The sequence below is a fragment of the Hylobates moloch genome, unplaced genomic scaffold, assembly GCF_009828535.3.
Source record: "Hylobates moloch isolate HMO894 unplaced genomic scaffold, HMol_V3 SCAFFOLD_10, whole genome shotgun sequence".
Lineage (NCBI taxonomy): Eukaryota > Metazoa > Chordata > Mammalia > Primates > Hylobatidae > Hylobates > Hylobates moloch.
This window is the reverse complement of record NW_026652285.1, coordinates 79,607,884-79,631,992: the sequence shown is the minus strand read 5'-3', so window position 1 is coordinate 79,631,992 and position 24,109 is coordinate 79,607,884. Positions and strand designations below refer to the sequence as shown.

Here is a 24,109-nt window from a genome sequence, read left to right as displayed (position 1 = left end):
GCAAAGTACAGTGCAACTAGATGATATAGCTTGTCCAAGGTCACCTGGCTAGTAAGATGCAACTCAGGGCCTGGAGTCCAAACCCTTGCGTGGCAGATCCCACCTATACCCCCAGAGTCTCTGCACTACTCATCCCTGCCATTTCTTCTCCCACAGCCCAGTGAATTCTGTCAAGTTCTCCTCCTTAATTGAGTTATGGCAAGATGGCTCTAAGAATAAAGTCAGACGATGACACTCTAATCTGCACTCAGATAGACCAAAGATATTGCCTTGTCTTTAAAGAAACCCAAATGAGCTTCTTTTCAAATGGAAAACTGAGTTTGCCGAATGAAACATCAGAACATTGAAATTCAACACTTTACTCTGAGAACTTTGTTGGGTAAATGTAGCCACCAGAAAAATTCATCAATAACTGACACCATAGACCAAGTTCACTCTTTCACTAGATTACCTTTATTATTATCAATGATAATGCTGAGAATTCTTCTAAGATTAGGTAACTATTCCAGGGGCTTCCCCCTTTAAGAAGTTTCTGGTCATCCCTGGATATAAGAGGAGTTTGTGTCTAGATTTGAGTTTGAATAAGGCATCACACACTGTATGAGATATTTAGTTGCTGCCAGAGCATTCGTTTGGCTTTTTTTTTTTTTTTTCCCCCACACTGGCACTCGCTAGCCCCCTTCCCACCAGCCAGGACATTAAAATTGATTAACAAACACAATGTTTGTGAAAAAAAAAGTCAAATACAGGGTAATCAAATGCATTGTTAATTTTTTAAAAAATCATTTCCCTGGCTCAAAGTACATAATTTCAAATTGGCAAAAATAAGCTCCCCTCTTGTCCGGCCCACAAACTGAAAGAAAATTAAACACAGAATTGTTTTTTTCTTGTTTGCATTTTTCAGGGTGTGAAGCATTCATTTTTATACCTTCAACATTCCTACATTTTCCATAAAACAAAAATGTTACCTCCAATCCAATCTAAACCTAGGGACTTTGTTTTCCTCAGAAGAACGACATTGTCTTACTCTAAGAATCTGAGGCACTGAGGCTTTTAAATAAAGGAAGTACAATCTTGGTTCTCTTTTCAGAGATAATTCTCCCCCAAGGGAAGCAGGCAAAACTTGGTGAACCAAGTGAAGAAGAAAATTCCAGCAACAGGTTTTTCTCTGCCCACTGACTTCTTTGCTGGTTCATTTAAGTACTTTTATTTTTTCATTAAAATTTAAATACTTTTAAAATTTGCTAGTTCATTTACTTTTAAATGTGTTTCAAATGCATATAGTATTGGAGTCATGCTATACGAAGATGGTAAATGCTAGCCTGTAATTGCTTTTATTAAGGAAAATATTACTGAGATGTCCCTCACTCTTACAAAATGTTTTGTTAAGGGAAATATTACTGAGATGCACCTCACTCTTACAAAATATTTCTTTTTTTATTTTTCAGGCAGAGTTTTGCTCTGTTGCCCAGACTGGAGTGCAGTGGTGCGATCTTGGCTCACTGCAACCTCCCCCTCCCGGGTTCAAGCTGTTCTCTTTACTCAGCTTCCCAAGTAGCTGGGACTACAGGCATGCACCAACATGCCCAGCTAATTTTTGTATTTTTTAGTAGAGACAGGGTTTCACTATATGTTGGCCAGGCTGGTCTCGAACTCCTGACCTTGTGATCCACCCACCTTGACCTCCCAAGGTGTTGAGATTACAGGTGTGAGCCATTAAAAAATATTCCTCTCTACTTAAACAGACATTTAAAAATAAGCAACCTGGCCAGGTGTGGTGGCTCATGCCTGTAATCCCAGCACTTTGGGAGGCTGAGGCAGGCAGATCATGAGGTCAGGAGATCGAGACCATCCTGGCTAATACGGTGAAACCCCATCTCTACTAAAAATACAAAAACAAAATTAGCCGGGCGTGGTGGCGGGTGCCTGTAGTCCCAGTTACTCAGGAGGCTGAGGCAGGGGAAAGACATGAACCTGGGAGGTGGAGGTTGCGTGAGCTGAGATCGCACCACTGCACTCCAGCCTGGGCAACAGAGCAAGACTCCGTTTAAAAAATAAATAAATACAGTAAAAAAAAAAAAATAAGCAACCTAGAGGGATTTTTTTTTGTATCCTTTTTAGTATCTCAGAACAAGTTGAGGACACTGAAAAGCTGAATTTAATATATTGCAGTCAGAATACTTCAAAAGTCTTGAAGATAATTTCATTAATTTTAGATTTTATTTTTAAATAGCTTAAAGGATGTATTGGGCCTAAGTTTTTTGAGCTAAGAATGTAACAAGTGATCAAACCTAAGGGTTCACGAAAAAGATTCTAATGAAATTTCTGAGAATTGATTTTTAAATGTCTATGATTCATTTTCTGCTCTAAAAACTTCAACGCTTAAGGTTTGGGTTTTGAAAGGCAATGAATTTGGCTGCAGAAAAGAGTGGACTCTTTCTCCATTTGGTTTTGGTTTGGATTTTGGTTATTTTTGTTTGTGTTTTCAAGTTTGTTTTATTACAATGCCTTGGCCAGCACTGTTCTATTACTTTGTCCAACTGTTTTTGAGAGTACAGAGTTATGAAGGATTTTATTTCCTTCATAACTTTCTTTGAAAAGTTTTCCTTCATAGAACTCTTCAAAGAAAGAGATGAAGTGGTGAAGAAAGAGAAGGGATGGAAAATGAAGTACCAAACCAATGACCCTCTCAACTAAAGAGAAATGCCATTGACAAGGACCAGGTCCCCCTACTCCCTGTCTCCACCCCATTAATACTTTGCCAAGTCAGTTTTGCTCTCTTCATTCATTCCACAATTAATGGTCATTGGGCATTTGTCCTGAAGACGCCACAGGGGAACAGGAGCTACAAACAACCAGATCATGCAAGTCCACTGGGTAAACATCATAGCAGTCATTACACAGCTTTGTTAGAGCTCAGAGAAAAAAGGACTGGCTTGAAAGGGAACTCATAGACCAAGGAACAACGTAGAGGGACTTCTTGGAGTTTGGGTACGATGAGGGCCCTGAGGGGAGAAAGGGCATTTCAGACAGGAAAAACAGCTGATGAAAATACACATCCTGTATTCAGGGATTTGAGAGAACATCCAGTTAAGAGTTTAGAGAGGGTGAGGTCAGTCTCTAGAGAAGATTCTGGAAAGTTTGTCTAGGGCCAGAGTAGTAAGTGTTGGGTACATCAAGCCAAATAGTTTGGTTTTATTCCGCTAGGCAAAGCGGAGCTGTTGAAAGATTGGCTGGTGGGGAGGTGAGCAGAGACAGAACTGTGGTGGTCTGTGAGCAAAATGGATTAGATCTAGCTGGAGAATGCCAGTGGGGCTCTGAGGGAGGAGACAAGAGGACTATTTGGAGTGTACAGACATAATTAAATCTGTAAATGGGGCTGGGCACAGTAGCTTACTTGTGTAATCCCAGCACTTTGAGAGGTCGAGGTGGGTGGATGGCTTAAACACAGGAGTTTGAGACCAGCCTGGCCAACATGATGAAATCTCTATAGAAAAAAAGAAAAAAAAAGAATCAGTGCTACATGATACTCGCTACTCAGGGGGCTAAGGTGGGAGGATCGCTTGAGCCCGGGCAGTGGAGGTTGCAGTGAGCCAAGATAGTGCCATTGCACTCCCGCCTGGGCAATAGAATGAGACCCTGTCTCAAAACAACAACAACAACAAAAAGCTGTAAATAAGGCAAGCTTAAACCAAAGCAGCCCGAGAGTAGTAAAAAGATAGTGGAGATATTTAGGAATGGAAATAGCTGACTTTTGTGGATGTCTGGATGCTGAGGTCAAAGAAAATAAGGGAGGAGTTGAAGAAAATCTAGGTTTCTATCTTAGAAACCGGGGAGAGAATGATGAAATTTTAAGCCTGGGTGTGTTGCGGTTCTTGATGAGAAAGGGGATCAATGAGCCTACAGTGGATTGCTGAAAGATGAGCTTCCTGCTAATGGATTATTCAAAAAGAAAAAGCACATTAAACATGCATTATTCATTCATTCAACAAACACTTATAGGGCATTACCATGTACTAGGTAGGCACTATAATAGGACCTGGGGATATAGCAGTGAACAAAACAATAGCCTCAGCCTCATCATGTTTATGATACCCTGGGGAATACTGGTGATAGTAATAGCTACTAGGTATTGAGTGTTAAGTCTGTGCTAAATACTTTACTTTAGATTATCTGATTTGATCCTCATCACTCTAAGAAGTAGGCATTACTAATATCCCCGTTTTACAAAAGAGGAAACAGGCAAAGTGCAAAGTGAGGTCAGTAACTTGCCCAGCTAGAAAGCAGCAGAGTCATGTTGGGAAACACAGAGTCAAGGCCTACTTTCCTAACCTCTAAAGTCTACACAAGACAGAGGGTAAAAAGAGGCTGGCGTTCACAAGGAGATGAGCGTGGAGGCTGAGAAAAGCTTTGCCACCTTGTGAAAGCTGCAAGCTCCTTTTACAGTTACTATTAGCAGGGATTTCATTTCGAAGCAATTCGGGTACTTAAAATCATCTCGTTTTCACTTTTTTAAAAAGCAGTTTTTCAGGCCGGGCGCAGTGGCTCATGCCTGTAATCCCAGCACTTTGGGAAGCCGAGGCGGGTGGATCGCCTGAGCTCAGGAGTTTCAGACCACCCTGGGCAACATGGTGAAACTCCATCTCTACTAAAATACGAAAAATTAGCTGGGCATGGTGGAACGCGCCTGTAGTCTCAGCTACTCTGGAGGCTGAGGCATAAGAATCGCTTCCACCCTGGAGGTGGAGGTTGCAGTGAGCCAAGATCACGCCACTGCACTCCAGCTTGGGCTACAGAGTGAGATTCCGTCTCAAAAAAAGGAAAAAAAGCAGTCTTTCTTGAGTCCTGCGGCAGTTATGCAGAGACACCCAGCCAGGGTGCAGCCAGGTCACGGGGTGCTCTATGTGTCCAGACCCCATGCCCAGTTATGGCTGCTGAATCTTTCATTTGAAACATGGATGCAGCTTCTTCAGTCTATCACACCCCTCCATGGCTCCACATTAATCCCCTAGCACTAATGGTGTTCATCACACCTTCTACCAACTAATGCAGTTTGTGTTGGAAAAAAAATTATTTTATAACTCCAAGGACATTAATAATTAACTTCTAGTCCACAAAACTAGTAATATCAGTTGGCTGAAATAAAGTCACCAGTGAGTGTTTAATTCTTCTTTAAAGGGTGTCTTCTATTATTATTATTCTATAGTGCAATTTAGTCATCAAAGGTTTACTCAGCCTCATGTTTATAAATTATATAGGGCAAGGATTTAACTCTTCTGGCCCTACCTGTTCTGAAGACAGGGAGGGCCATAACCTTGTTGTCACACAGGGCACCTGCCTTGAAAGATCATTTGTGAACTTGAAGTTCCTTGCTTCTTTTAGAAATCTGGGGTGAATATACAGATTTCCCTTTATGACGCAATCAGAGGAATAAACCAGCTAGTTGCCTGCCACGAAGAGAGGCTGGCTTTTATCCTTCAGAAGGTCGGTTGGAAACAAGTTCATCTTTTTCAATTGAGTTTCAGAATCTTGTCTTGATTATATGACATAATAATGGTGGCTTTCCAATTCAACTGTGCAATATTGTTTTTTCATTGTGGTGGTTACAGATAGTTTTTTTTGAGGGGGAAGGGCTACTGCCTTAGAGAAATAAAAGTAAAGCAGAAATAATCTAGTGTGCTGCCTACCTAAGTTGGAAATTCCAAGTCCTGACCCACATGTTTACATCCCAAGGAAGATGGCTGCCAATCAAGGGCTCATCCACTGTTCATCCAGGATGAGGGACTTTGGCTTTCCTGAAAAAGTGGTGAGTTTCCCATGCAGCCCTCAAATCACAGCATCCCAAGATGTTGCCATCACAATTAAAGGAATAGGGGAGGAGGTGGCAGGTGTCTTCCTTTTTTGGTTCCTCCGTTTGAAAAGGGCTTAAAGTAAAAATCGGAGTTAAAGTAACTGGCCTGATCCTATGGGGGTGGGGTTGAACCCCTCGAGGCCATGGGAAGGAGGACCTCGGTTTCCCTGCCAAAACACTCTCCTTCCCCAGCTGCAGCCCTGGCAGCCCTTGCCCAGAGCCAAGCTAGAGGATGGAAGTCACACTCAAGGGCGTCCGACTCTGGATCTTAGAGGGATTCCTGGCGTTGGCAGGGAGGGCCGAGTCAATTCATTCGGGGCGAGATGCATTCCAAGAATGCTTCTGTGGTCGGCGAGGAGTGGAAAAATCAGGTATCACAAATACTCTGAGGAAACCTAATAGGTACCAGAATCGCAAGGTTCAAACAGGTGACAACGACAAAGGACGTTGGCAACTAGAACTCAAAAAGGGGTGAGCGCACTCCCTGCCTGGTGCCCGAGTTTCCACCCCTTTCCCCAGTGTCCCTTCTCTTTTCTTTCCTAGGTTGACACCAGCCTAAGCGCCAGCGTTCACCGGTGAGGGGGCTCCGTGGAGAGGGGGGCGGAGTCCCGCGCCGCACGCTCGAATCCAAAGTAAACACCTCGCCAAGCCTACGTTTAGAAAGTGATACCGAACACCACATTCACGTTTTAAAAAAAATACTGTTTGCTGAGAAGATGAGAGCAAAACATTTCCCAGCTGGAAAATTACTGATCACAAACCAAGGGGAGAGTGGGGGTGGGGGAGGCAGCGTTATAAGACTTAAGTAAAGATCGCCGTTTCCTATTCCCTTCCCGGTGGGCAAGGACGCCTGCGGCGAGCTCGGTGTGCACTTTTCGGGAGCTAAGATCCCACCGCATCGCTCCACTTCCTGGCACATGGTCACTTCCCAGCGAAGTCCCTTTCGGGGGGCCTGACCTACCCGGAGCCTGAGCCGAAGGAACGAGTTGTCCTTTGGCCTTTACTGGCCATTTCACCTCTTTATGACTCAGTTTCTTATCCATCAAGTGGAAAGGAGAGTGCGTGGCTTGAAAAGTCACCAGTGAGTGTTTAATTCTTCTTTAATGGGTGTCTTCTATTATTATTATTCTACAGGGCAATTTAGTCATCAAAGATTACAGGCGGTGGCTCTCGCCTGTAATCCCAGCACTTCGGGAGGCCGAGGCAGGCTGATCACTTGAGGTCAGGTGTTCGAGACTTGCCTGGCCAACATGGTGAAACCCCGCCTCTACGAAAAATACAAAAATTAGCCGGTGTCGTGGCGCACGCCTGTAATCCCCGCTACTCGGGAGAGTGACGCAGGAGAATCGCTTGAACCCAGGAGGCGGAGGTTGCAGTGAGCTGAGATCGTGCCACCGCATTCCAGCCTGGGCGACAGAGCGAGACTCTGTCTCAAAAAAAAAAAAAAAAGAGAAAAGAAAGGAAAAAAAAAGGAAAGTGCTTCGAGATGGCTGGTTGAAAACTGTCTCCGCGCCTCAGTCCCTCTTCTCTCCCTCACTCCTCTGAGTAAATCTTGAGCCCTTTCACTCCTTTTCTCGCTATCTAAAGTATCAAAACCATAACTCCCCATTCGTGCCTCTTTCTGCCTGTTCCCGGCGGAACACTCCTCTGGCCTTCTCTTGAGGCTGCCAGTTCACGATGCACAGTGCTGGGCTCCTCTCCACACCCCTAGCGCCCCCCACCCCTCGGCAGAAGGGCCCGCGAGGAACCGTGCGAGGTCAGGCCGAGCGCCGGCACCGGCACTGAGCGACGAGAGCGGACTCCTGCGAGCGCAGAGACGGAGGGGGAAATGGAGGGCTGGATGAGTCACGCGGATAATCGCGCTCTTCTCCAGAGCGCAGACAGCGCGGCAAGCGCGTATGCTAGCAGGGGTGAGGACGCGTGACCGTCCCGCCCGCTGACCCCACCAGTCTTCGCGGGCTTCGAACCCACGGAGCTGACAATGGCGGTGAGTACGGCCCTGGTCGCGCAGCGACCGAACCTGCGTCCGGTTCCTCGCGCCCCGCGCTGGGGCGGACGCTGCCGCCGCCGCCGACACCACTGCCGCCGGCGTCAGCTCGGCTCCAGCCCGCCAGCTGCCTGGCTGGCGTCACGGCCCGGCCCAGCCCCGCCCGCGCCCCTCCTTCCCTTCCCCCGCCCCCACGTGCGCCGAGTTTGTTGATTTAGCTGCCATAGCAACGATAGAGGGGCGCCCGGGGGGGGCGGAGAGAAGAAAGGGAGGGGCGGGGCATGGGAGAAGGCGGAGGAAAAGGCTGTAAGCGAAGGAAGTTATAAGTAAGGAGCGCGCGCCGGCGGCCGGCAGTTTCCCGACCAGAGAGACCGAACGTGTCTGCGGGCGCGCGGGGAGCAGAGGCGGTGGCGGGCGGCGGCGGCACCGGGAGCCGCCGAGTGACCCTCCCCGCCCCTCTGGCCCCCCACCCTCCTACCCGCCCGTGGCCCGCGCCCATGGCTGCGCGCGCTCCACACAACTCACCGGACTCCGCGCCCTGCGCCGCCGACCAGTTCGCAGCTCCGCGCCACCGCAGCCAGTCTCACCTGGCGGCACCGCCCGCCCACCGCCCCGGCCACAGCCCCTGCGCCTACGGCAGCCCTCGAGGCGACCGCGACAGTGGTGGGGGACGCTGTTGAGTGGAAGAGAGCGCAGCCCGGCCACCGGACCTACTTACTCGCCTTGCTGATTGTCTATTTTTGAGTTTACAACTTTTCTAAGATCTTTTGTATACAAAGGAACTTTTTAAAAAGGACGCTTCCAATTTATATTTAATCCAAAGAAGAAGGATCTCGGCCAGTTTGGGGTTTTGGGTTTTGGCTTCGTTTCTTCTCTTCGTTGACTTTGGGGTTCGGGTGCCCCAGCTGCTTCGGGCTCCCGAGGACCTTCTGGGCCCCCACATTAATGAGGTAGGTGAGGCGCGCGGCGCTGGGAGCAGGGAGGGGTGAGGACCGGTGGGACGCGCCGGAACGACGGCCGAAAGCCGCCCCTGACTCCTGTCTCTGCGCCCTGCCCTGCTCGCAGGCAGCCACCTGGCGAGTCTGACATGGCTGTCAGCGACGCGCTGCTCCCATCTTTCTCCACGTTCGCGTCTGGCCCGGCGGGAAGAGAGAAGACACTGCGTCAAGCAGGTGCCCCGAATAACGTGAGTATCGCCCCGGGCCGCCGGGAACGCCCGGTGGGTTTCCGTGGGTGTGGTGGGGTCGGGCTGAGCCTTGGGGTCACCAAGAGCCACTGAACGAGGGTAAGGAGCGGCCACCGCGCGGACTCCGTAGCCATCCCGGGATAGCTTCCGTGCCCTTGGCTCAGCTGTATGTGCCCGTGGTTCGAGCACTGCGGAGCCGCCTGGGGCGCAAGCCGGGTCTTCACCAGTCAGTCCCCGGGCGCGCTGTCGGTAGGGCGGGCGCGCGCGGGCCACCGGGCGGGAGGTGGCCGCGTCCCCAGACACTGGCTGGGCCAGAGTGAGTTTAGCGCGTAGGCGGCCCCGTGGCGAGAGCGCACCGAGAGAGCCTCGGTGTGCCAATTCCGGGGACGTCCACGGGACCTGGCGGGGGAGGGACCAGCCGCGGCGCTCGCTCACACGCAATTGGGTAGACAGGACATAACACCCGCGATACAGACGCATCACCTCTTCTCCGACCCGGGTGTGGGCCGAGATTGCAGCGCTGGCGCCCTGGGTTCCCGGGTGCTTCTTGCCTGACCAGTCCCCATGTCTGGACGGTGCAGTCGCGCGTGGCCCGCCAGCACGTCAGTATGTCAGGCGGCAACAGGGGACCACCACTGACGGGTCTCCCGCCCTGTCCCCGCAGCGCTGGCGGGAGGAGCTCTCCCACATGAAGCGACTTCCCCCGGTGCTTCCCGGCCGCCCCTATGACCTGGCGGCGGCGACCGTGGCCACAGACCTGGAGAGCGGCGGAGCCGGTGCGGCTTGCGGCGGTAGCAACCTGGCGCCCCTACCTCGGAGAGAGACCGAGGAGTTCAACGATCTCCTGGACCTGGACTTTATCCTCTCCAATTCGCTGACCCATCCTCCGGAGTCAGTGGCCGCCACCGTGTCCTCGTCAGCGTCAGCCTCCTCCTCGTCGTCCCCGTCGAGCAGCGGCCCTGCCAGCGCGCCTTCCACCTGCAGCTTCACGTATCCGATCCGGGCCGGGAACGACCCGGGCGTGGCGCCGGGCGGCACGGGCGGAGGCCTCCTATATGGCAGGGAGTCCGCTCCTCCTCCGACGGCTCCCTTCAACCTGGCGGACATCAACGACGTGAGCCCCTCGGGCGGCTTCGTGGCCGAGCTCCTGCGGCCAGAATTGGACCCGGTGTACATTCCGCCGCAGCAGCCGCAGCCGCCAGGTGGCGGGCTGATGGGCAAGTTCGTGCTAAAGGCGTCGCTGAGCGCCCCTGGCAGCGAGTACGGCAGCCCGTCGGTCATCAGCGTCAGCAAAGGCAGCCCTGACGGCAGCCACCCGGTGGTGGTGGCGCCCTACAACGGCGGGCCGCCGCGCACGTGCCCCAAGATCAAGCAGGAGGCGGTCTCCTCGTGCACCCATTTGGGCGCTGGACCCCCTCTCAGCAATGGCCACCGGCCGGCTGCACACGACTTCCCCCTGGGGCGGCAGCTCCCCAGCAGGACTACCCCGACCCTGGGTCTTGAGGAAGTGCTGAGCAGCAGGGACTGTCACCCTGCCCTGCCGCTTCCCCCCGGCTTCCATCCCCACCCGGGGCCCAATTACCCATCCTTCCTGCCCGACCAGATGCAGCCGCAAGTCCCGCCGCTCCATTACCAAGGTCAGTCCCGGGGATTTGTAGCTCGGGCTGGGGAGCCGTGTGTGTGCTAGCCCCTCGGGGCACACGGGATGATGCTCACCCCACCTTCTTCACCCCTAGAGCTCATGCCACCCGGTTCCTGCATGCCGGAGGAGCCCAAGCCAAAGAGGGGAAGACGATCGTGGCCCCGGAAAAGGACCGCCACCCACACTTGTGATTACGCGGGCTGCGGCAAAACCTACACAAAGAGTTCCCATCTCAAGGCACACCTGCGAACCCACACAGGTAGGGGGACAAACTGCAGAAGGAAGGGGTTAGCTTCCAGCCCCATAGGCTACCAGTGGACACTCCTCAGTGCCTCCTTGGCTTCCCAGGGCAGTCTATCGCCTTGATCTCCGGGATCACTGGAGAGAACAGCAAACCGGCGCCTACTTTTCTGCCCAGGAGCCTTTTGCTTGATGGATGGTATCTGTGCTTGAATGTGCAATTTTGTTAGGCCTTTAAAAGGCAGGAGATTTCCCGCGGTCTGTGAGCCTTTCCTAACTTGGCATTGTAATCAAGAAATTGTACTTTGCTATGCAAAAGCATGTTGGCTTTTTTTAAAAATCGTTTTTTACTGTTCCCTTCCCAGGCTCACCCTCCCTTTCTATTATTTTGAATTCTGGTCTTAACAATTCGGTCTTATTTTTTATTTTTTGTTCGTTTTGATTTACATTTTCATTTTTTTTCCCCGCAAGCAGAAGGTTTTATTTTAAATTCCAAGAATATGATGGTCAAAATTGCTGGGGAGATTCTGATTTAGGGTTGTCACTGCAGAGCATTTCCATGTCAATGTAAGTAGGTACCCAAAGTCATTTAGGTGCAGCATTCAGTAAGGTAAAGGTAAAGAAAAAAAAAAGTAGCCACCTGTGGCTTTTTATCCCTAGTCGTAGTAGGAATAAGATTGCCTGGTTTGGGCACACTACCAATCACAATTTCCAAATTTCATTTCTACCACTGAGATGTCTTGACTCAAAAGAAACATTAGTATAGGTTTAGGTGGTGTTTGTGTCTTTTTTGGTGAAACATTAGTATAGTTGTAGGTGGTGGTTGTGTGCCTAACTGACCCCCTAAAAACAAGACCAAATACTTAAGACACGGAATGTATTCGTGTTTATGATGCGGAATTCAATACAGCTCTTCAGTGGTGTAAAGACATTCCTGGTTTCCTATAGGGATAGGGTCAGAGTTGGTTTAATATCTGGCCTTCAGTTTTTAAAAGAGGCGATTCTTTGATATAGCAATGGCGTCAATTTTTTTTTTTTCTTTTACCTTTACAGGTGAGAAACCTTACCACTGTGACTGGGACGGCTGTGGATGGAAATTCGCCCGCTCAGATGAACTGACCAGGCACTACCGTAAACACACTGGGCACCGCCCGTTCCAGTGCCAAAAATGCGACCGAGCATTTTCCAGGTCGGACCACCTCGCATTACACATGAAGAGGCATTTTTAAATCCCAGACAGTGGATATGACCCACACTGCCAGAAGAGAATTCAGTATTTTTTACTTTTCACACTGTCTTCCCGATGAGGGAAGGAGCCCAGCCAGAAAGCACTACAATCATGGTCAAATTCCCAACTGAGTCATCTTGTGAGTGGATAATCAGGAAAAATGAGGAATCCAAAAGACAAAAATCAAAGAACAGATGGGGTCTGTGACTGGATCTTCTATCATTCCAATTCTAAATCTCACTTGAATATTCCTGGACTTACAAAATGCCAAGGGGGTGACTGGAAGTTGTGGATATCAGGGTATAAATTATATCCGTGAGTTGGGGGAGGGAAGGCCAGAATTCCCTTGAATTGTGTATTGATGCAATATAAGCATAAAAGATCACGTTGTATTCTCTTTACCTTCTAAAAGCCATTATTATGATGTTAGAAGAAGAGGAAGAAATTCAGGTACAGAAAACATGTTTAAATAGCCTAAATGATGGTGCTTGGTGAGTCTTGGTTCTAAAGGTACCAAACAAGGAAGCCAAAGTTTTCAAACTGCTGCATACTTTGACAAGGAAAATCTATATTTGTCTTCCGATCTACATTTATGACCTAAGTCAGGTAATATACCTGGTTTACTTCTTTAGCATTTTTATGCAGACAGTCTGTTATGCACTGTGGTTTCAGATGTGCAATAATTTGTACAATGGTTTATTCCCAAGTATGCCTTAAGCAGAACAAATGTGTTTTTCTATATAGTTCCTTGCCTTAATAAATATGTAATATAAATTTAAGCAAACGTCTATTTTGTATATTTGTAAACTACAAAGTAAAATGAACATTTTGTGGAGTTTGTATTTTGCATACTCAAGGTGAGAATTAAGTTTTAAATAAACCTATAATATTTTATCTGAATAATGTTTGTTATTGTTTTGTTTTCCTCCTGGAAAAATATGAACAGTAGTTGGTTTAAACACACTGGGGTAATAGGGCGTGTAAGAAGCACGCACAAAAAAGCCAACTTTATGTCAACAATTTAAAATGCCTTTTTTATTTTAAAAGAACTAGTTTTACAATAAATACTATCAATATAGGGCTGAGAACTCTTGAATATTGTACGTTTAAAAATTATAAGATTAAAAACCCAGTTCAGGTTTGCTCTTTCCAAATGTACATAAAGCTACACGAAAGCAGTTTCCTTACCTATGATTTTCCCAGTAGAAACAGCTTAATCATTCTTAAATTTGCTCAGTTTAGTATGAAAATATTTATGAAATATATATAGTTTAGTTTCATATTTGAAAAAAATCTTTCTGGTTTGTCTTTTAAAGTAAATAAAAATACAAAAGTTTTCTGTGGAGGCCTGTCCCAGCGCCCCTCACATTTGAGTAACAAAAGAACCTTCCCACAGCAGACAACCCTAAGAACGTAGTTCCACAGTGCCCTCCTGAGGATTAAAGGGTTCATTTACGCTTGGTGTGTGTTACAGATTCATTACTTCTACTAGTTACAGCCCTAAAGAGGTCAGAACCAAAGTTGCTGGCAGATTGTTTTAAAACTAAATCAGTTCCCGTGATTGAAGGTGGGCAAACAAACTGAAATAAAATAATTCAAGAATTATTCAAATTCACAAAACTAAGTGTAAAGTAAAATGGTGTTTTTGGAAGTTTGTAGCGTTTATATTACAAGTTTTCATATTAAAACTCAAAACTGCCCTGTTAGAATCTGAAGTTTTTGAGGTGGGTGCCTGAGGGATTGAAATTCATTTGGGGCTATCACAAAATGGAAAAAGCATTTGTGACACTTGTTGACACCTTATATACTTGTAATAGTGATGTGGGTGACTAATACTTAACATCATCCAGGGGACAGAGCTCACTGCTCACTGGCATTTTCTTTAGAGTGCTTATTAACTATTGGTTGTATCTAGTGTCCAGAGGTGCGTTTGGACCATGGGTACATTTAATAAATGAAATAAAAAATGGACGTTTATAAGAGGCTTATGGTAGATCAACACAAGGTATTTTCTTTGGCTTTTGAGAGTCCAGCATGACTAGAAAGCATGGCATGTGTCTCTGCTTGAAAGAAAACAGGTGCATCAATAGGATGGAATTTTATGTGGCCAAGAACATATTCAAAGCATATTTAATGACATGGAAAAATGCTCATGGTATGTTAAGTGGAAAAAGCAGGATATAAGACTATAAACAGTACCAATTCAACTGTGTACACTTAAGTGTATGTGTGCTTTGAACGAGAGAGAGAGAAACAAAAAGAAATTAAGAGAAAACCCTAGAAGGGATTGCCAAAATATTCATACTGGTTTTCTCAGTTTTCATTTTCTTTTTTTTTTTTTTTTTGAGATGGATTCTTGCTTGTCACCAAGGCTGGAGTGCAGTGGTGTGATCTTAGCTCACTGCAACCTCCGTTTTCCAGGTTCAAGGGATTCTCCTGCCTCAGCCTCCCGAGTAGCTGGGATTACAGGTGCCCACCACCACACCCGACTAATTTTTGTATATTTAGTAGAGACAGGGTCTCACCATGTTGGCCAGGCTGGTTTCGAACTGCTGACCTCAAGTGATCTATCCACCTAGGCCTCCCAAAGTGCTGGGATTACAGGCATAAGCCACTGCGCCCAGCCTAAATTTTCTTTTTTGAAGTTTTCAAATATTCTAAAACAACTATAATAAGTTTGAAAAACTTTCTCATAAGAATGAAGATATAAATAAAGGTTAATTAAAATTATTTAAACAAAAAGCCCTCATTAGAACACATTATTCTGTAAATTATATTTAGATTCCTTTAAGTTTAAATTTCTTAAATTTCTGTTAAATTGTGGTTAGTTGCTTCTGTAATCCACCTCTGTTATACAGAATCTTTTGCCACACAGTTGGTGTATGAAAATGACTGTAAAATGCCATCTTTAAATTTGCTAAGTGCATATTATCTCAAATAGAAGAAACATGCATAAACTATCAAGAATTTTAAATTTATTCAAAATTTTCTGATGTCATAGATTAACATTCCTCTACGTTAACTTTCTCTTTAGTTTTAATTTTTATTTAATTTTTTTCTTCAGCTTTTAAGTTCATGGTACATGTGCAGGATATGAAGGTTTGTTACACAGGCAAACGTGTGCCATGGTGGTTTGCTGCACCTAGATATTAAGCCCAGCATCCATTAGCTATTCTAACTGATGCTGTCTCTCCCCAAGCCCTATTTTTTTACTTTTTAATTTAATTTAAAAAAATTTTATATTGGCAGGGTCTCACTATGTTGCCCAGGTTTGGTCTCGAACTCCTGAGCTCAGGCAATCCTCCTGCCTTGTCCTCCCAAAGTGCTGGGATTACAGGCGTGAGCCATAGCACCCAGCCTACATTAACTTTTTCTAGCCTGAAAAAGAAAGCTTCAATATCTAAAATGAATGAGGAAGATTTCCCAAAACTGTGACCAAACAAAATACTATTCAACATACGCCAATAGCTAAATTATTTACTCTGGGACCTATCAGCTGTGGGCTCCTAGGTGTACTGTCATTATGATGTTACAGAGCCGTTTATACACTATACAATAAAGAGTACCTAATAATTGTGAAGCCTGCTTATTATATTTTCCTTATGACACTTAATTTTACTGTTTTTTATTTTAACTTGTGTGCCTACACACACAAAGGATTAACTGATGTTTCCTACACACATCAACAGACTTTCAGTCCACCTGTTTTCCAGCAAAATGTCCCTTCTGATAAAATTCTTTCTGCCTGAAAATGTATTTGACTCTTGCTATCCTGTTTCAGTTTGTAAAACAAAACAGAGGCCTTCAGTATCTCAAGTAGGATGGTCATGGGGAATATTTCCTTTTCTTCCAAAAATTGTTCCAGGCCGGGTGTGGTGGTTCACACCTGTAATCCCAACACTTTGTGAGGTTGAGGTGGGAGGATTGCTTGAGGCCAAGAGTTTGAGAGCAGCCTGGGAAACATTGCAAGACCCCATCTCCACCAAAAAAAAAAAAAAAATCAATGAAAAAGTGTTACAATTTTTAGAAACATGAAATGCTCTTCACAGTTGGAGATTAATAATTTTTACATATAATTTATTTCCATATCAGGAAGCCCAGGGGAGGTAGTCTTTATGCTACAGAAGCAAGTCCACAGAGAAAATATTAAAACAAGCAGTGGTGGTACCTGTTGTACTTCAACAAATGGGAGAATCTAAATTTAGCAGCCTGTATCAGCCACCTGTCCTATTAAATGTTCTGGCTTCTGAAGCTCCATTCAACACAACATACATACATAGATGGATTTGTAGCCTAGATACTCCCTCACCCACTCTTGTCCATTTCCCTGTCTCTCATACACACATGAATGCCACCCAGTCCACATAAACCCTTTTACTTTATGTGTTATTCTTATCATTTTATTCATGATTTTATTACGTATTGCATTTTATCTATTTGTTTAACTTCTTTGTATTTTCGTAGCACCTTCTACAGGCTATTGTATAGTGACATGTTTTTATAGTGCTAAACCGAAGCTATGTCTGCCTCCTAAAGGTTGTTTATGAAACTATCATTCATTGTTCACACGCAGAGTCATTCGATATTTCATATAAAGCCTCCAAGACCAGTCTACATAATGAATGCTGTAAAAAATATCACGGAATGTTCTACCTGTGGGGGGGCGGGAAACCACAAACTACTGTTAAAGTTAGAATACCGCATGAAAATAAAAATTTTTTTCTACATTAAATGAAACTAAAATGAAAGTTGGAAAGTTTCCCTTTGGAAAACTTTACCTTAAACAAAAAGGTGAATCTTAAGTAAATTTCTCACCATCTCCTGAAAAACTAGTAAATTCTTAAATCCGTTTGAAGAACCTGGTGCTTTACTCCCCTGGTCACAGTCAAAACAGAGGGAAAGCAACTGCTAAAATGTTAGCATACACAGAAAAATCTTTCAGGCTGGAATCAAGGCTACCACAGCCAGTTAACTTAGCTGGGGAGGAACGGGTGCATGGGGTGGAAATATTAGTCAAATTGCTTCTCTGGAGTCATGTGCATCTGGAGCCCATCTTTTTAATTGTTTTCCACGGTGCCCTTGATATAATATACTTTTTTAAATTGCTTCGGTCTTCTCGACACCCTAGATGAGTCAGCATGTTGCAATCGTTCGCCCAAATGTCTTTCTCCACTTGGTCTTTTTTTTATTTTTTTTATTTTTTATTTTTTTGAGACGTTGTCTTGCTCAGTCGCCCAGGCTGCAGTGCAGTGGCGCAATCTCGGCTCACTGCAACCCTCCGCCACCCGGGTTCAAGCCATTCTCCTGCCTCAGCCTCCAGAGTAGCTGGGACTAAGGCAAGCACCAGCACGCCGGGCTAATTTTGCATTTTTAGTAAAGATGGGGTTTCGCCATGTCGGCCAGTTCTCGAGCTCCTGACCTCAAGTGATCCGCCCGCCTCGGTCCCCCAAAGTGCTGGGATTACAGGCATGAGCCACCACGTGCGGCCTCCACTTGTTCTTAAAGGAAAGGAGGAAATAAATTCTATTTAATAACAGCAAAAAGTAAATTCACAGTTAGAAATCCCTTTGACATCTCACCTGAGGATACCTAACACATCATTTTTCTTTTTTTGTATTATTAGTAGAGATAGGGTTTCACCATGTTGGCCAGGCTGTTCTCGAACTCCTGACCTCAAGTAACCCACCCGCCTCGGCCTCCCAAAGGGTTGAGATTACAGGCGTGAGCCACCGCGCCCGGCCTGCTTTTGTTTTTGTAAAGACAGGGTCTCCCTATGTTGCCAAGGCTGGTTATGTTTCTTTTCATGTCCATTTTACATGTTATAATAATATAATCTAAATAGAGCAGGAAACAAGAAAGTTAGCTTTTTAGAGAGAGAGAGAGGACCAGAAGGTCAAGTAGGGCTATAATTCCTGTCTCACCTATAATATTTGAATCTGTACTACCTGGCACTGGATCAATATATTACTAAATAGTGGCCAAATCCCCATGATACAAAACCAATGCACTCAGGTGCTATACCTATATATCCATTTAAAAGCTTAAATGAGCAAATAGCTTTATGGAGAAATTGGAGAAACCCTGGATACACTTGCTGAAAGACCAGGAGATAGTAATTGGTACAAACTATGAAAGAATAATCTCTTAGACTTGACAAATAGAAGAGATTTTCTCTGTAAGGACGAGCATGCTTCTTGCGTGCTCCAGGTCACTTTCTGTCAGTGTATAACAATCCCTTCTGCACAGCTCTATAAGGCTTACAAAGTACTTACACCCTACAGTACCTCAATCTTACAAAGCAGGGATGGGATTTTCCTCTCCCATCTCCAGTATGCGGATGAAGAAACTCAAGGTTCCCTTTACAGGTTAGCATTTTGCTGTCACTTCTCATTCTTGCTGACATACTCAAAGCACTTCTCTTCTAATACCTTTGTTTCAGACTGCTGGGCAGGTAGGGCTACAGGTATAAAGGATCCACCCCAATTCAAAAGGATTTGCTAACGTCCAGGTTCTTCCAGTAAACCTGTTTAAGAGTCAAAAGCCTCAGACTTTCTGTCTCCCAATCAATGTACTATTTCCTTTGTCAAAGTAGACAGATAGGGAAGGCAGAGTTTACTGCAGATGTTTCATCAGCTAGGGCCACTATGCCATGTACACAATTCGTACTTTTCGTTCTGAAGTTCTCGTTTCTGGCCTCACCTCTGGCCCAGCACACAGCTCTCCTGGTCAAATAGATCTGGTCAAGCCCATCCCCTATTTTGTAACTTCACATGGTCCCCAGTGCTTAGTAGATATAGATTTAACATGGTCACTTCCCTATTTGTGGCTTCCAGCTGCTTGTTCAAGATCCTATCTAGGGCCGGGTGTGGTGGCTCACGCCTGTAATCCCAGCACTTTGGGAGGCCAAGGCGGGCGGATCACGAGGTCAGGAGTTCGAAACCAGCCTGGCCAACATGGTGAAACCCCGGCTCTACTAAAAATACAAAAACTAGCCAGGCGTGGTGGAAGGAGCCTGTAATTCCAGCTACTCGGGAGGCTGAGGCAGGAGAATCGATTGAACCCAGGAGGTGGAGGTTGCAGTGAGCTGAGATTGTGCCATTGCACTCCAGTCTGGGTGATGAGAGCAAGACGCCGTCTCAAAAAAAAAAAAAAATTAGCTGGGCATGGTGGCAGGAGCCTGTTATCCCAGCTACTTGGGAGGCTGAGGCAGGAGTATTGCTTGAACCCAAGGTGGAGGTGGCAGTGGGCTGAGATCATGCCACTGCACTCCAGCCTGGGCGGCAAGAGCAAAACTCCGTCTCAACAACAACAGTAACAAAAGACCCTATCTAGTTCCTCCTTAGGTAAACCTGCCGTGCTCAACAACTTCTGGTCGTCCAGTGCACATGGCTGTTTCAGCATTTGAAACTTGCCTGCAGATACTGGTCTCCACTGCTTCTGGAAAGACCCCTACTACCCTAAGAAAAGCCTATATGTCTCTTAAAGCCCAGCTCTTAAGAATACTCCTCCATCCTATTTAGATCTTGCATTAAACACTTATTCGTATGTATTACAAGGTTATGTGGGGTTTTTCTGTGTGTTTTATTTGTTTGAGACAAGGTCTTGCTCTGTTACCCAGGCTGAAGGGCAGTGGTGCAAACATTGTTCACAGCAACCTCAAACTGCTGAGCTCAGATGATCCTCCCATCTCAGCCTCCTGAGGAGCTGGAACCACAGGCACGTGCCACTACTCCTGGTTAATTTCATTATTATTTTTCTGTATAGATGGGGTCTCACTATATTGCCCAGGCTGGTCTCTAACTCCTGGCCTCAAACGATCCTCCTGCCTTGGCCTCCCAAAGTACCGGGATTACAGGTGTGAGCCACTGCACCCAGTCTATTATAAGGTCTTATGGGTCTGGCTTCCCCTAAAGACATGAGCTTCTGGAGGGCACTAGGAGGTTTCTTGATTTGTCCTGAATACCCTCAGTTACTAAAAAAACTAATCATTTACTGAATATTTAGCCAAAATCCTGGGTCATCCAAAGAAAGGAAAAAATATCTCCTTTCCCCAAATTTAGGCATCTTGGAGGACATGCCCAGTGGTCTCTAAATTGCTTCCTGTAGGTCACCTGACATCCATCTGCCTTCCCCAACACACAACAAACCCCTCAAATGAACAAAACTCTTTCCAGAGTCAATCCCAACACTTTGGGAGGCCGAAGTAGGTGGATCACTTGAGACCAGGAGTTCTAGACCAGCGTGGCCAAAATGGTGAAACCCCAACTCTATTGAAAATACAAAAATTAGCTGGGCATGGTGTCATGCACCGGTAATCCCAGCTACTTAGGAGGCTGAGGCAAGAGAATTGCTTGAACCTGGGAGGCAGAGGTTGCAGTGGGCTGAGATCACACCACTGCACTCCAGCCTGGGCGACAGAGTGAAGCTGTGTCAAAATCCTGGCATCTTCTTTTTGTGAACTCTTCCTTGCCAAGTGATTCTCTGCATTGACTCTGGAAAGAATTTTGTTCGTTTGAGGGGTTTGTTGTGTGTTGGGGAAGGCAGATGGATGTCAGGTGACCTACAGGAAGCAATTTAGAGACCACTGGGCCTGTCCTCCAGGATGTCAAAATTTGGGGAAAGGAGATTTTTTTTTTTTTTTTTTTGAGACAGAGTCTTGCTCAGTTGCCCAGGCTGGAGTGCAGTGGCGCCATCTCAGCTCACTGAAAGCTCCACCTCCCCAGTTCACGCCATTCTCCTGCCTCAGCCTCCAGAGTAGCTGGGACTACAGGTACCCACCACCGTGCCTGGCTAATTTTTTTTGTATTTTTAGTAGAGACGGGGTTTCACTGTGTTAGCCAGGATGGTCTCGATTTCCTGATCTCGTGACCCACTCGCCTCAGGCTCCCAAAGTGCTGGGATTACAGGCGTGAGCCACCGCGCCCAGAGGGGAAAGGAGATATTTTATCCTTTTTTTGGATGACCCATTGGGCCTCCTTTCAAGAAAAAAGGTATGTGTACCATGAACATATGACAAATAATGAAGGCTAAAAAAAGAAGGAAAAAATTGCACTTTAAAAGCTTAGGCCTGGCCGGGCGTGGTGGCTCATGCTTGTAATCCCAGCACTTTGGGAGGCCGAGGCGGGCGGATCACGAGGTCAGGAGATCGAGACCACGGTGAGACCCCGTCTCTACTAAAAATACAAAAAATTAGCCGGGCGTGGTGGCGGGCGCCTGTAGTCCCAGCTACTCGGAGAGGCTGAAGCAGGAGAATGGCGTGAACCCGGGAGGCGGAGCTTGCAGTGAGCCGAGATCGCGCCACTGCACTCCAGCCTGGGTGACAGAAAAAAAAAAAAGCCAGGAGTGGTCACCCTGTAATGCCAGTTGAATCACTTGAGGTCAAGAGTTTGAGACCAAGCTGACCAACATGGTGAAACCCCATCTCTACTAAAAATACAAAAATTAACTGGGCATGCTGGTGGGCACCTGTAATCCCAGCTACTCAGGAGGCTGAGTCAGGAGAAGCGCTTGAAACTGGGAGGCGGAGGTTGCAGTGAGCTGAGATCGTGCCACTGCACTCCAGTCTGGGCAACAGAGCGAGACTCCATCTTAAAAAATAATAATAAAATAAAATAAAACCTAAAAGAGGGTGCTTTCCTGACCTCATGATCCACCCACCTCGGCCTCCCAAAGTGCTGCAATTATAGGCGTGAGCCACCGCACCAGCTGAAAGAGGGTACTTTCTACTCTAGGATATTGAGTGGGCTAGTCTGCCCAAACAGGAAGGTTTAGCTTTGGGTGCTGTGAAACCCTCCCATTTGGTTTGCTCCACTTCAAGCTTGAGACTCTTCTAGTTTGCCTGGATGACAGTAGTTTTCTGACCTCTGAATACATCTAAATGAACTCAGTCTGACAGTGCACGGAATTGACCATTGCCCTGCCTTTGAGGCACTGTTACCGCCTCGCCTGGGAATGGGTAACATTGCAAGGACTGAAGCTGTAAAATTACGTAGGTAGCTCACAACTATATGCCAACACTTTGGGAGGCGGAGGTGGGAGGATCACTTGAAACCAGGAGTTCAAAACCATCCTGGTCAATATAGGCAGACTGTCTCTACAAAATATAAAAAATAAAAAAATAAAAAATAACAAAATTAGCCAGGAGTGGTGGCACGTTCCTGTGGTCCTGGCTCCTCAAGAGACTGAGGTGGGAAGATCCCTTGAGCCCAGGAGGCTGAGGCTGCAGTGAGCTATGATTGTTCTACTGCACTCCAGCCTGGGTGACAGAGCAAGACCCTGTCTCAAAAATAAAATAAAATTACATAAGATGTTTGAAAAGAAAAGCATCTTCAAGACCATTTAACTCGGCCGGGCGCGGTGGCTCAAGCCTGTAATCCCAGCACTTTGGGAGGCCAAGGCGGGCGGATCACGAGGTCAGGAGATCGAGACCATCCTGGCTAACACGGTGAAACCCTGTCTCTACTAAAAATACAAAAAATTTAGCCGGGCATGTTGGCGGGCGCCTGTAGTCCCAGCTACTCGGAGAGGCTGAGGCAGGAGAATGGCGTTAACCCGGGAGGCGGAGCTTGCAGTGAGCTGAGATGCGCCACTGCACTCCAGCCTGGGGGACAGAGCAAGACTCCGTCTCAAAAAAAAAAAAAAAAAAAAAACAAGACCATTTAACTCAAGGAAAAGACCCAGATAAAGGACTTGTGACCTTCCCCAAGGTCACATCGAGTTGACATCTGAGCAACCAGCACCTAGATCCCATTTGCTTAACAGGCCAACCACCCATGGCTTCATCCTAACAGCCCAAGGGAAGCTTAGAGGAATCAAGATGATCAAAAACATCTTGCTGGCTGGGCGTGGTGGCTCATGCCTGTAATCCCAACACTTTGGGAGGCCGAGGTAGGTGGATCACTTCAGATCAGGAGTTCCAGACCAGCGTGGCCAACATGGCGAAACCCCATCTCTATTGAAAATACAAAAATTAGTCAGGCATGGTGTCGTGCACCAGTAATCCCAGCTACTTAGGAGGCTGAGGCAAGGTAATTGCTTGAACCTGGGAGGCAGAGGTTGCAGTGAGCTGAGATCACGCCACTGCACTCCAGCCTGGGTGACAGAGTGAGACTCTGTCTCAAAAACAAAACAAAACCAAACAAACAAAAACCAAAAAACACCATGCTCACCTCGGCAGCACATATCCTAAAATTGGAACGATACAGAGAAGATTGGCATGGCCCCTGCGCAAGGATGACACGCAAATTCGTGAAGCATTCCATATTTTTCTGTTCTTGCACGGGCTCTGAAGCAACATGGAAATAAGGTTGATGGAAAATAAACAACAATTTCTAAACAAACAAACAAAGAAACAACAAAAGAACAAAACAAAAAAAAACCCAAAAAAACACCATGCAGAAAAGATGGCTTTCAGAGGAAAGTTCTGTTTTTTGGTTTTTTTTTTTTCCTTTTTTTTGAGATGGGGGATGAGGTCTCACTCTGTCACCCAGGCTGAATGGTGCAATCACAGCACACTGCAGCCTCTACCTCCTGGACTCAAGAGATTCTCCCTCTCAGCCCCCCAAGTAGCTGAGACCACAGACATGCACCACCATACCTGGCTAATTTTTTTAAAAAACTATTTTGTAGAGGCAAGGGTATCCCTATGTTGCCCGGGCTGGTCTCTAACTCCTGGGCTTAAAGGCCTCGACCTCCCAAAGTGCTAGGATTACAGGCATGAGCCACAGTGCCTGGCCCTGGAAAGTTCTAAATTCAATGTAATGTTGTGCTCTAACATCCAAAAAAGTATTTTACCGTGCTTTATCATCCTTCTGTATAGTGCTCTGTTACCGGCCAGCTAGGACAGGACTACTCACTGGTCACTGTGTTCCCTCTAGAGAGAACATAGGAACCATTCCCTCAAAGTGTTATGGTATCATTCTGGCTTTGTTCCACTTTCTCTTTCCATGCAGTTGATTCAAACACATGTAATCAAT

At 46.4% G+C, this 24,109-nt stretch overlaps 1 protein-coding gene and 1 non-coding gene across 2 annotated transcripts; both read left to right on the top strand.

Moving 5' to 3' along the window:
- Positions 1 to 8,186: 8,186 nt before the first annotated feature.
- KLF4 (KLF transcription factor 4) lies at positions 8,187 to 12,529 on the top strand. Its single transcript, XM_032164806.2, has 5 exons — positions 8,187 to 8,788; positions 8,904 to 9,024; positions 9,689 to 10,661; positions 10,761 to 10,925; positions 11,960 to 12,529. The coding sequence occupies exons 1-5, from the start codon at positions 8,784 to 8,786 to the stop codon at positions 12,133 to 12,135; spliced, it is 1,440 nt and encodes a 479-aa protein (XP_032020697.1). The 5' UTR covers positions 8,187 to 8,783; the 3' UTR covers positions 12,136 to 12,529.
- A 10,765-nt stretch (positions 12,530 to 23,294) lies between these two features.
- Positions 23,295 to 23,401, top strand: LOC116476103 (U6 spliceosomal RNA). The gene has a single exon (XR_004250155.1). It is a non-coding gene; the product is annotated as a U6 spliceosomal RNA (small nuclear RNA).
- The last annotated feature ends 708 nt before the right edge of the window (positions 23,402 to 24,109 follow it).